The sequence below is a fragment of the Ostrinia furnacalis genome, unplaced genomic scaffold (assembly GCF_004193835.3).
Source record: "Ostrinia furnacalis isolate ACB-3 unplaced genomic scaffold, ASM419383v2 OfSCF6001, whole genome shotgun sequence".
NCBI lineage: Eukaryota > Metazoa > Arthropoda > Insecta > Lepidoptera > Crambidae > Ostrinia > Ostrinia furnacalis.
This window is the reverse complement of record NW_021136240.1, coordinates 357455-368822: the sequence shown is the minus strand read 5'-3', so window position 1 is coordinate 368822 and position 11368 is coordinate 357455. Positions and strand designations below refer to the sequence as shown.

Below are 11368 nucleotides of genomic sequence, written 5' to 3'. Positions count from 1 at the left end.
GTGCAGATTGTTAGATAGAAGGAAGTCATAAAGTAACTCACCTCTTTTGTTGATGTCGGTGCTCCCCCACGAGGTGTGGTGGGCATTGGCATCGCATCCCACAAGCAGGTCGGCGTTGTGTCTTTGTGCGTAGGCCACAACGTTCACCAGGTCTTCTGTGGGATTGGGCTTATCACCGGGGAGGTAGGCTGAGCAGACGATTACTCTAGCCCCACTCCACCCTTGGAGATTGATGTATCCTGCGACCAGGTCGTCATTGCAAAGCTCTGGAACAGGTAAAAGGTCAATATTTTTGTTATGAACGATGCACGCCCTGGGTCTATAGCCACCATTATTGAAGAGTCTAATGCCTATCCTAACTAATTACTAAAAGTAACTCTGTCTGTCTGTATCGCTTTCACGCCTAAACCACTGAATCGATTTTGATGAAATTCGACATAGAGATAGTTTGAGTCCCGGAAAAGGACATAGGATAGTTTTTGTCCCGGTTTTTGAAACAGATACGCGCGCGATAAAGTTGTTCTGTGAAACAAAATATCACGCGGGTGAAGCCGTGGGCGGAAAGCTAGTATCTACCTAACTGAAATTCGTCTCGAAGTAAAGATTGTTAGGAATATTTGTAAGGATCGATAACGTAATATTTAATAAGCTTTAACTCATCAGAATGTTAAGTACTATAAAAATAAATACACTATCTGGCCCACGCGTGTAGATAAGCACAATGTAATTTAAAAAGAAAAATCCTTTTAGAACAGGCTCTTAGGCGCTCGATTGAGTAAATGGGACGCTTCGAACGGTCTATTTTACGCTACGGCTGCAAGATATTACATACTTCAATATCTTTGTAGGGCACTTTATCCATCAACCCTATAAATATAGAGGTCTTGGCGTTAGGTCTTGTGAGGGTATTCTTGTAAGGTCGCGCCTTTATTTCCCTAGCTATTTCCTTAAATTGGTAAGGATTATAGCTGTCGGGGTCGGTATTATTTCAGGAAGAATTGGGGCGATCGCCAGGGGCGCCAATGTTCAAGGGCTCGGCTGGCTGTTAGGAGCTGCTATTATACCAATATTATGTTATATCCTTTATTATGGTTATATCTGTGGGATGCATGTAGCGACGATTTAGGTTCCCAGCATAAAAAATATTAGGTGCGTAAAACTTCTTGAAGGGAAGCGATTAGTATGAGGCATATTCCCGTCCATTTCCGCGTTCCCATACAAATGTTGTGCGCTTTATGTGAATAGACCTTTTTACTCACTACTACTTTGCCTGGCCCATTCCCATTTTATTTGGGGTCGGCCCTCCGCGTCATGCGTCTCCAGGCGGCTCGGTCCTGGGTTGTTTTACTGTTAACTTTTTACTCACTAATTTAAAATTATTTGAACTATCGACTTTTCTCAAAAGGAATATCTTTCAATCTCCTATTCTTTCAGGCCTGGAGCCTTCGGAGAAGACGAAAGAACAATCAATGTCGAAGCGCGTCAAGGAGCGAATGAAAGGGTACTACTACAAGACGAAGTCCGCCCTCCAGGCCTCCGAGCTCTACATCAACACCAAGAGCGGCCGCGGTAAGAGACTCATCGACCAGTTCCTAGTAGACCTCCGGAAAATACTCGAGTCCAACAAATATAACGAGAGTTACTTCAACCGTAAAGCGGACCAACACGCCCGCATCTGTAACGATAGCGGTCTGTTCGAGTGCGGCGGACTCTGGAGCAAGGACACGTGCTCTTACGAGGGCGATCACGTCATAAACCCTTACAGGAGCCGCGAGGAGCGAATCATATTCCAGACTTGGAATCTGGACCATAAAATCGAGTTATCTAGGTCGATAATCCCAAACATACTGAAGGCGATCGAAGGGTTGTACAACGGTGATATTAAATGTATAACGTGCGAGGCTGCTTTCAAGCAGGGCACTGTGGAAGCCGATAGGTACTACATAGAAATATTTACTCGGGAGAACCTGAAGCTGGTTCACATTGTGTGCCATTACAAGGGCCGGCATGACGCTAATTCTGACGTGTACACCGTTTGCAAGAAATGTATTCGTGCTCAGAGCATCGAGTATAACGCTTAAAACGGCTTTTCTTTGGTAAGAGCTATTGACTGATTTGCTGTTGATATTTTGTGCTATTTTGTAATATTTTTCTCTATCTAGATCTTTGAAGACCTTTTATTCACTAAAAATTCAAACCGTGTTATAAAACTATCATGCGAATAAAAACGTTGTAATTTCTGAAATTGATTTGACTAAGATGAAAAAGATTAAGTGTTTTGGTAACTATGTATGACTGTTTTAATTTTTAAGAATAAAAGGATTAGTTATTTTAAGTACAACATACATACAGGGGCGAAGACGGTACGATGTTAATAAAGGCATTACAAAGTCTAAAAATATGTAATAAACAGAAAATAATTGAATGAAAAACGGCGACTTGTGTAGCTATTCTCAGGATAATTTAGAATTATTACCGTTAGCCGGCGCTCGGCACTAATGAAGTATGTACCTACTCCAACCTGGTAAATGTTCCTACATTTCTACCTGCATATTTTGGCTTATATGTTACATAATATTATGTCGACTTTACTCGTATATGACTTTATTTAATTTCGTACCGTCATCACCCCTAATCTATTTTGAATAAATATTTCTCACTACTTTTTGTATGGTTAAATACTTTGCTATAAATTAATTATGTATTCGCATTTTTATATTGTGCCAAAGACTTTTCCTTACAATTTTGTTATTGAAATTGTATTGTAACTCTTGTGAATGTACTCCTACTGCAGTTTTCTGTAAGAACTAAATAATCTAACGTAAGAAAAGATATGGAATTGTAGCAAATGTAGATAAAATTATGTAGCCTTTTAAAGTAGTGATTATTTACAATTTTAAATTATATTGTTAATGTTGTAATGTTTATTAGACAAGACTTTTCTATTCCTTAATTGATCTCCTCTTCCCTTCGTGTTTAGATGTAAGTAAATACCTACCTATTAAAACATGTAATAACACTACCGTAAGTGTTAAAACAAGGTAGAACATTTTTTAATCTCAATTATGTATTGATTTAGGTATTTTTTTATCTATATTTCATAATTTGTGTCATCAAGTTTAATTGATGATGAAGACGTATGCATCAATGGCATATCGTGTTACTAAAATGTTCCAAACCTACATAAATGTAACTTTATTTTGATATTAAATTAATTTATCTTGTATGTGACAAGTACTTGTCCAAAATGGCTAACAAAATTGAATACATTACCTAAATGTAAATAATATGGTAAGTGTTCCAATTTGTTAAGGAAGAGGGAAAGGACACAAACGTTTAGCCAAGTTGAAACATGATAACCTCATTTTAAATACAGGGTTGTAGATAGCCGTATCCAATATAAGTGCAAGTTATCATTTACATTCGTGCCGGATATCTACTAGTTTCTTGTCGCAACTAGATTCTGCCAACGACTTCTCGCATGTCGTCATTCCACCTATGTAGTTGAAATCCTACGTCGCGATCTTCACTCAATAAAAATAAATAGTCTACAATCAAGATTACGTACGATTAACAACAAGTACCTACAACGAATGTAAATGGTAATTCGCGCTAAAACTCTTTCAAAATTTATCGATTGTTCGTCTGACGAGCACAAGGTGCCGCCATCGAATTTATAGACCAACGCCGTAGCCTCTCAAAGATGCTTTACGTCCAACTCTTCGGTGGGTAGATAGATAGATAGTTACAAGGAAAGGTACTAAAGGCTTTTTCCTCTTTTACAAGTTTGATAGAGCTGAAATTAGTCTGAAAAATAATCTATTGAATACCAACTTCAAACGAAAAGGAGAAAAAGCCTTGATGAGTAATGGATTGACTCAAACTTATTATCGCAATGTGATTGTTGATTTAAAAATTGTAATTATTATTGTTTAAATATCATAGTCTATTTTACTAGTGTAATGGATCATTAACTGTTGCTTCTAAGGAATATTCATGATAAGGCTTGTTTCACAGTCGTCAGATAAGAAGAGCCCTATTACAGAAGTCACGCTTTCAATCCATCAACAATAATACCGAATAATTTTACCGCATTGTCTCAGACTAACAAAAAATCGCATTATGAGCTACTATACAGGGTGTTAGATTAAGTAGTTATGTATGGATCTTATTTTTTATAGCAATGTAAGGTAAACCTCCATTCTACTTTTTCAGTTAGTTTTTAATGATTATAATTGTTTTATGGCAATAGTGTATTTTAATTTGTTAAATTTCATAATAATTTATAAACATTTTACGTAATTGGTACTTATAATGATTTTTGGGACAGATTTGATGTTCTCAAAACCTTGTCTTACATCCTGTAAAAAAATCGTTGACACATAAATAAATAATAATCCAAGAGTCCTAAAAGTTAACAAGTACTTAAGTTTGCTTCCAAATGCGCGACCGACCCAAGACTTCTTAATAGGGCAAGTTTTTAATAAGTTTAAATGTGTTCTGCATCCCTCGGATAGCGCTTATCCCGCGGTTGTGAGACGACCTGAATATAATATTTAATAATTATAAGAATATATTTTATCAAAATCAAAAAAATCCTATTTTGTGACAATTGTACCTAATTGTTTAGATAGACGACATCAATAGCAATATTACTGTGTAAGTAATTACTATTATAGATTCAGATGTCGATGTAAATTATTAGACAGCAAAAAATTTAATGTTGGACTTAGAAATATCCGAGAGTAGGTTTGTTTATGTAGTGTTTTTACCAGGTCATAATCAAGTAAAGATTTTTATAAGTTTGTGTTGATTTGTGTACTTACCTGTTTTAATTCAAAAGAATGCAGGATGGTGATTGTTCTTTCATTCCACATCATAATGAATCAAACAAGGTACTTAATTTTAAATATTACTGTTACTTTATTTTTAAATATTTTCATTATTAATTAATTTAAAACCCTGTATGATGATTATGACCATGGTGATTGGAGTAGTAATTGGTTAAGGCGATTAGAGTCCTCAATGACCTTGAGCGTTTGACCTTCACGCTTCGCACAACACCCGCGCACCCCGCACGAGAACTCCGATTTGACGNAGGCCAGCGGCCGACTGCCGCCCGCACCCCGCGAAGGCCCCCTCAACAGCAAAACGTTCGGAATTTATCAAAAGTAAAATTTATGAATGAAAGTAATGTTCGATTGAAAAACGCAACGTGTCATTTTAAGATTAAAAAATTCTTAATCTATTCGTGCAAAAATCTTTAAAATTAACATAGCCGTTTGGGAGAAGTAGGGAATTGAAGTAAAAAATCGATGTCCCGTATTTATTTTTTTAATCCACAACAAAGAGACGTAGGAAAAATTCAAACGTGTCAAATGTAGTCCTTGAACTGTTGTATAACATATATTTTTTTCAACTATTTCTGTCCAGCAGTATAAGAGGAGTAGGCTTTACAAAATGACCATTTCACGCGGATTGAGGACACTAATCGCCTTAAGTGAAGCGCAATAAAATGTACTGTAGATGCTTCCATACAGCTTTATGGTGTTTGCTCATAGGTGTACTTGTGTAGTGTCGAGTATGTAGCGTAACTGTTCTTGGTATACAGTATTATGAACCTCCTCCTCCTCCCCCTTTAGTACCAGTAAGAGGAAATAGTATGTAACATTTATAAAAATGAACCATAGGTGGAATAATTTTAAATTGTAGACTTTAGTTAACAGGATATAGAATATAGAATTCAGAAATATTTTCTAAGCTTCATGAACATCTTCTTTTTATGTTTTATGCCATAAGTATAAAAATTACTGTATTGTGTATTGGACATTTATGACTGTTTATTATTTATAGTTATTATTACACATACACATTGATTTAATTTAGATGAAATGTTACTTATCATTATTTATATCTTTCTACACAGAATAGAGAATTATAAAAATTAAATGTAGCATGAAATCTTAAAAATATTTTTAATAAACCTGTTTCAACATGAAAATGTGTTTCATTGGATGAATAAATAATAAAGTTTAAGTGTAAATACACATTTAATGATAATAATTATTGTGGAGTAACACAGTTATAATGCAACACTGTATAAGTTTGTCTGGCCTAATTAAATTTTCTTCTGACCTCAGCCTATCTCCTTTTCCTACCAGGATTCTTTTTGCTTGGATTCCTTTGACCTCTGCCTCCTTTAGGTTTCTTAGCTGAGAAGTTGGTCACATTTCCTTTTCCACCACCTTTGCGATTGCCTTTAGGTGGCTTGAAGTTTTTCTTTTCCTCTGACCTCCTAAAAATAAGAAAAACCAATTTAAGCATGATACATTTTACACCCTCTCACAAGATATTGAAATCTTTGAAGATCAGCGATTGGTAGTTGACTAGTGTCATGAAATACAAATGGATTGAATAAATAGAAATAAATTTGAAATTAAATATACTTACTGCATTTGTTCATCATGTATATGTTTTGCCACAGCTTTATCCATGTCAATTTTAGGTCTCTTATTTAAGATTTTGTCAATCATAGACAAATTGTTCTCCCTCTCTGCCTGTGGTGTGGGTATAGGTGCCTTGCGCTTTCTGTCTTTGCCAGGAATGAGTTCATGGATGCCCTTGCCTCTAGCTTCTTTTTCTTTAGGCAATTTGTCTTGGAACTTTCCTAGTGAGGCTGTTGATGCCTTAGCGACTGTTGCAGCTGTGGCAAGCTAAAGAGAAAAAAAAGTAATTTTTTATTAATTTCATAGAAACAGATGAAAGTTTTCACTTTCTATATTATGTGAGTTGTCTTACATACCTGTGTAGCAGAAGCCTTATCTGAGGTGACTGGAATACCAACTCGTGGAATTTTAACTTTTCTCGCTCTAGCAATGTTTTTCAGCCGCTGCAGTTCATTCTTTGAGACTTTCTCTGATTTTTCTGTGGCCTTCTTCTCATACATATCTGTCATAGGATCAACATTTTGTGGTACTTCAATTAGCCAGTTCTTCTCTTTCTCAGCTGCTGCCTTTTTAAATCTGAAAGTTATTTTTTTTATTTTTTTTTATTTTATACGGCTACGCTATGCCTTTTGCCAGTGTCGAGTTAAAAACGGGGAAACGGGAATTGAGGAAAATTGCCTAATAACGGAATTTGGAAAGGATTTGGATCAGGAAAATAAGGATATAAAACAGGGAAAATAAACATTATTATACACATAAATAAAAATTAAGTTTATAAACATCATAACTTTAAACTATTTACAGAAATAAAAGAGGCTATACAATTATATACATGAACATCTTTGTGAAACAGGAGAGACATTATGGAAGTCGGGAAGGGAATATGCAAAGAGGTAAGTTTTTGGATGAAATCAGATCGATCATAATTGGGACAAGAAAAGAAAATATGATTGATGGTGCCTGAATCATAACCGCACTCGCACAGATCATCATTAATGATGTGCAACCTGGCAAGGTGAGAGGGTGCACATGTGTGACCCAATCTCAGACGTATGATAATAGAGGTTACACATTTGTCAAATTTTAATTTAAAAAACCAAGGTTTTACAGGAATTTGTGGTTGAAGGAGTGAAAAAAGATAACCTTTCGATTTACTACTATCTTCCCAATCCGCTTGCCAAGAAGATATAAGAGATAGTTTAGGCAAAGACAACAGATCATGACAATAATTCTGATACGGATACATATCTCCACAGGTTACCGCCTCATTTGCGAGACGATCAGCAATTTCGTTGCCTCTAATCCCGCTGTGACCAGGAATCCAAACGAAACAAACATTCAGACCAAGTAAAGTACACTCATGAAATTCTTTTCTAATATCATATATAACAGGGAATTAAAGTTAATTTTACTTAGTAAAAACAATCTGTCGACTAGGTACAACATCAGTGGAAACATTACAAGGATAAAAAGTCTATAATTACCCATATAAAGGCACCCATTTCTGCAACTGTTCATCCCATTCCAGTTTGTCTTTCTTCTTCTTGGTGATACCCTTGGCTTTAGCAAACTCTTGCCACTTTGTCAAAGGTTTGGGCTTCGGCACGGGCTTGGCGCGCGGCAATACGGTCGTGGGCTGCGGGAGCCGCACCACGATGGCTTCCTCGATCCTTTCGGTGGGCAGCTCCCATACTTTGTTCAACAACAGCTGAGTGTTATCGCGAGAGAGCGATTGTAAATATTGGTCTTTTTTAGAACTGAAACACGAAATCAATATCAACATCTTGCCTTTGTTATAAATAATAATTCATAATGATGTGCAAGCCCTCGATTATAAGAAAATCGCAATGGCAATAATAGTTCAAGAAATTCTTAAACATGTGGTATTTTAATTCTTACCTCAACAACTTTGTGTCCAAATCGTTTGAATCAAATGCAAGAAGAGTGCCCACATCAAAATCCAATTCTAAATGTTTTTCAACGGTGATTGATTTATACTTCTCAGCTTTTTTTTGTTCTCTTTCCAATATTTCATTAACGATATCCATTTTGCTAGTAAAATATTATTCTACGCAACAAACTAAAACTACTACTATCGGCCACAACATCATAACCTAAAAATTAAACGTCAGATTTTTGACAACTCCACGTGTGGCTGTTGTTTTTATTCCCATGTGTCAAAGGAATAAAGTTATGATATTGATGAATTAAATTTTAATTTCTACAACAGGATCAGAATTAAAGAGTATCTTCATAAATAAATGGTCATCATTTGTACAGTAAATAAATACTATGATAAAAAAATGCATCTATTGTTGGTATATCCGTAATAGTACTATCGATAAAACATATCCGAAACGAACAACACTATTTCGCATCCGTTCCGATGACATTGACAGACAATCGATTAATCGGAAATCGGATTCCTTCCTTGCTTGATCAATCGATTGTATTGTTGTTGTTTTTGTTTGTGTCACTCACTTCTCACTTATTTCAAATCAAAATGAGAAAAGTTTGCTATAATTAGCGATATTTCTTACCAATAATCGTCAATAAATAACAAGTATGACACCTGATATGGATAAAAGTTATTGTTTTAAAAAAGAGAACAAGTTCCTCGTCAAAAGTGGATGTAAGAAAAGGATGTGGCGATCACTGAAACAAATACTCACGGCTGAAAGAGCGTTGCCCTGGCATAACGAGGCTGTTTTGTGTATGTAACTACTTATTTCCTTAATATCCTGTTAAATATAAGTAATTTCCGAGTCCTTTTCATGATATAACCTCTCTCTTTACAGATTATACAATAAACGCTCCGCCGACTTTTAAACCTACTAAAAAGTATTCAGATATATCTGGGCTACCAGCGCCGTACATGGACCGGCACTCGAAGCTGTTCTACAGTAATGCAGACGAGTTTGCAACTGTTCGCAGCCTGCCCATGGACATAACTGCAGGATATTTGCAACTAAGAGGAGCTAATATTATTGTGGGATAGTTCATAGGTTAGGCAGACTTTAAATAAATTGATTATTTTTAAATTTACAATGATTTTTAATAGTGTACAGTTTTATGAAATAAAAACAACACAAGTATTATTAATAGTATTTATTAACAAATACCTATTATGATTTAATTCTGAAATTAACAACTAATAACCCATTTTTGGAATCCCCTGACTTGAACCATCGGCCAGATTTGTGTTCCTGTCCAATGGCGGCATACAACATGTTCCCATCACTACTAAACTGCATACAATTCACAAATCCCTTTATCTGTATGCTGAATAGTGGCATAATTTTTCTATATGCATCACACACTTTCCACAGTCTAATATTATTGTCATATGATCCAGATGCAAAAACATCTGAATTCAACAATGTTGCTACACTAGTTATCCATCTTGGCACACCATTTTCAACACCATGTGCTTCTGCTATTGTACATAGAGGTTTCTTTTTAAGAACACTCCAAAGACATAAGGAACCATTGTCGCTGCCAGATACAAAGCGTTCTTCATCTAATAGTCTGACTTCATCTAAACTGCCCACGGGCCCATTGAATATGAGCTGGGATTCCTCAACAATTTTCCATATCCTGACTGTAGTATCTCTCCCTCCTGCTGTGATTGCTCTCTCTCTTGACAGCGCATCTATCGATGTTATTGGTGATTGATGTCCAAATAAAGTCTCCACATACGCCATCTCATCTAATGACCAAATTTTCACAGATCGATCTTTGCTGGCCGAGTACAAATCATGCGTATTCTTTCTAAATACTAATCCTGTTATTGTGTCTTTATGGCCTTTGAATGTGTGGATATGTTTTAGAGTTGTTGGGTCCCAAACATGGATGTCAGATGACTGGTCTGAACTCACTAGGTATTTGGAGTCTGTTGAAATTGCAACTGAAGTAATGCTACCTTTTAAGTAGGTAGCATGTGTTTTATATGCCAGGCAACCGAGTTTTCTTTTCTCCTTAATGCCCCACTTTATAATAGTACCACATTTGCTTCCCGAGAATGCAAACTGAACATCATTACTGATGCAGACGCACGTGAGAGTCAGCCGATGTTCCCTGGCGCGGATCAGCCTGCAGTCCTCGTCAGTGGGCGCGATGTAGTTGTCGGCCACTTCTACTTTTAGTTTGCCTTTCTGTTCCAAGTAGTCCTTCTGTAAACGCTTCTCGACTGCATCATCAACCTCTTTTAGTTCGGCTCTTTTGGCCTCTTCTTTTTCAATTTCTTCTAAGTATTTCTTGGCCAAACGTAGTTTCTTTTGCTCTGCCGTCTCATTATCACTTTCAGATTCTTCTGCATCGGAAAATTTCTTGATTTCCAAGTCACTTTCAGAAGATTCGTTACCATTTTCTAGGTTAGGAGCGTTTTGCCTTTTCGGATTCTTCTTCTTAATTTTTTCACCTTTTCTTTTGTGAACTTGTCTAGATTTGCCTTTTAGAAAGAAGGACGATGACATTTTTTTAAAGAAATACAGCAGTTTTATTCAATATTCGAAAATATTTAAGTTCGAGCACACGTTGATTTGATGGCCATCTAACTGACATTGACAACACAGATGAGACAGGGAAATTTGACAGTAACTTTTTTTTGTAATTGTGTGGTATAGTTCCAAAATACTGGACTGTCCTGTCGATGACATTGACAGTGGGGCGCCACCGTCAATACCGGATCGCTGGTTCAGATTTTTGCCATGTTGGAAACCATATAGTTGAACGATGGTAGCGCCCCCCTGTCATTGAGTTTGGCGGGACAGTTCAGCGTGGGTCATCTATAACGCATTTGCACTTACTAGGATGGCGCCACTGTAGAGTAGGGTGATGTCCGTGGTGAAAAACAATATCCGTTATTATTAATAAGTTAATTAATTAGGAACAGTTTGTTCTGCAAGTATTCTGAGGAAATG

At 36.3% G+C, this 11368-nt stretch overlaps 4 protein-coding genes and 1 long non-coding RNA gene across 5 annotated transcripts; 3 read left to right on the top strand and 2 right to left on the bottom strand.

The window, feature by feature from the left end:
- The first annotated feature begins 1022 nt into the window (after positions 1 to 1022).
- Positions 1023 to 4704, top strand: Drep4 (DNA fragmentation factor-related protein 4). The gene is made up of 2 exons (XM_028317004.1): positions 1023 to 1044; positions 1246 to 4704. Exons 1-2 carry the CDS (start codon positions 1023 to 1025, stop codon positions 2079 to 2081), a joined length of 858 nt encoding a protein of 285 aa, XP_028172805.1. The 3' UTR covers positions 2082 to 4704.
- A 1327-nt stretch (positions 4705 to 6031) lies between these two features.
- LOC114361806 (ribosome biogenesis regulatory protein homolog) lies at positions 6032 to 8582 on the bottom strand. Its single transcript, XM_028316996.1, has 5 exons — positions 8346 to 8582; positions 7931 to 8203; positions 6803 to 7022; positions 6451 to 6713; positions 6032 to 6295 (listed from the first exon to the last, which is right to left on the bottom strand). Exons 1-5 carry the CDS (start codon positions 8492 to 8494, stop codon positions 6142 to 6144), a joined length of 1059 nt encoding a protein of 352 aa, XP_028172797.1. The 5' UTR covers positions 8495 to 8582; the 3' UTR covers positions 6032 to 6141.
- Positions 7048 to 7762, top strand: LOC114361808 (uncharacterized). The gene is made up of 2 exons (XR_003656629.1): positions 7048 to 7339; positions 7703 to 7762. It is a non-coding gene; the product is annotated as an uncharacterized LOC114361808 (long non-coding RNA).
- A 230-nt stretch (positions 8583 to 8812) lies between the features above and the next one.
- Positions 8813 to 9517, top strand: LOC114361814 (INO80 complex subunit C). Its single transcript, XM_028317001.1, has 2 exons — positions 8813 to 9159; positions 9245 to 9517. Exons 1-2 carry the CDS (start codon positions 9012 to 9014, stop codon positions 9442 to 9444), a joined length of 348 nt encoding a protein of 115 aa, XP_028172802.1. The 5' UTR covers positions 8813 to 9011; the 3' UTR covers positions 9445 to 9517.
- A 22-nt stretch (positions 9518 to 9539) lies between these two features.
- On the bottom strand, positions 9540 to 10991 carry U3-55K (U3 small nuclear riboprotein factor 55K). Its single transcript, XM_028317000.1, has one exon. It carries the CDS (start codon positions 10919 to 10921, stop codon positions 9572 to 9574), a length of 1350 nt encoding a protein of 449 aa, XP_028172801.1. The 5' UTR covers positions 10922 to 10991; the 3' UTR covers positions 9540 to 9571.
- Positions 10992 to 11368: the final 377 nt, after the last annotated feature.

Coding starts and splice junctions, on each gene's coding strand:
- Drep4 (XM_028317004.1), top strand. CDS start 1,023: ATGTTCAAGGGCTCGGCTGGCT. Junction 1,045..1,245: donor GTTCAAGGGCTCGGCTGGCT/GTTAGGAGCTGC, acceptor TTATGTGAATAG/ACCTTTTTACTCACTACTAC.
- LOC114361806 (XM_028316996.1), bottom strand. CDS start 8,494: ATGGATATCGTTAATGAAATATTGGAAAGAGAACAAAAAAAAGCTGAG. Junction 6,714..6,802: donor ATAAGGCTTCTGCTACACAG/GTATGTAAGACA, acceptor TTTTCTCTTTAG/CTTGCCACAGCTGCAACAGT. Junction 6,296..6,450: donor ATACATGATGAACAAATGCA/GTAAGTATATTT, acceptor TCTTATTTTTAG/GAGGTCAGAGGAAAAGAAAA.
- LOC114361814 (XM_028317001.1), top strand. CDS start 9,012: ATGACACCTGATATGGATAAAAGTTATTGTTTTAAAAAAGAGAACAAG. Junction 9,160..9,244: donor GCATAACGAGGCTGTTTTGT/GTATGTAACTAC, acceptor CTCTCTTTACAG/ATTATACAATAAACGCTCCG.
- U3-55K (XM_028317000.1), bottom strand. CDS start 10,921: ATGTCATCGTCCTTCTTTCTAAAAGGCAAATCTAGACAAGTTCACAAA.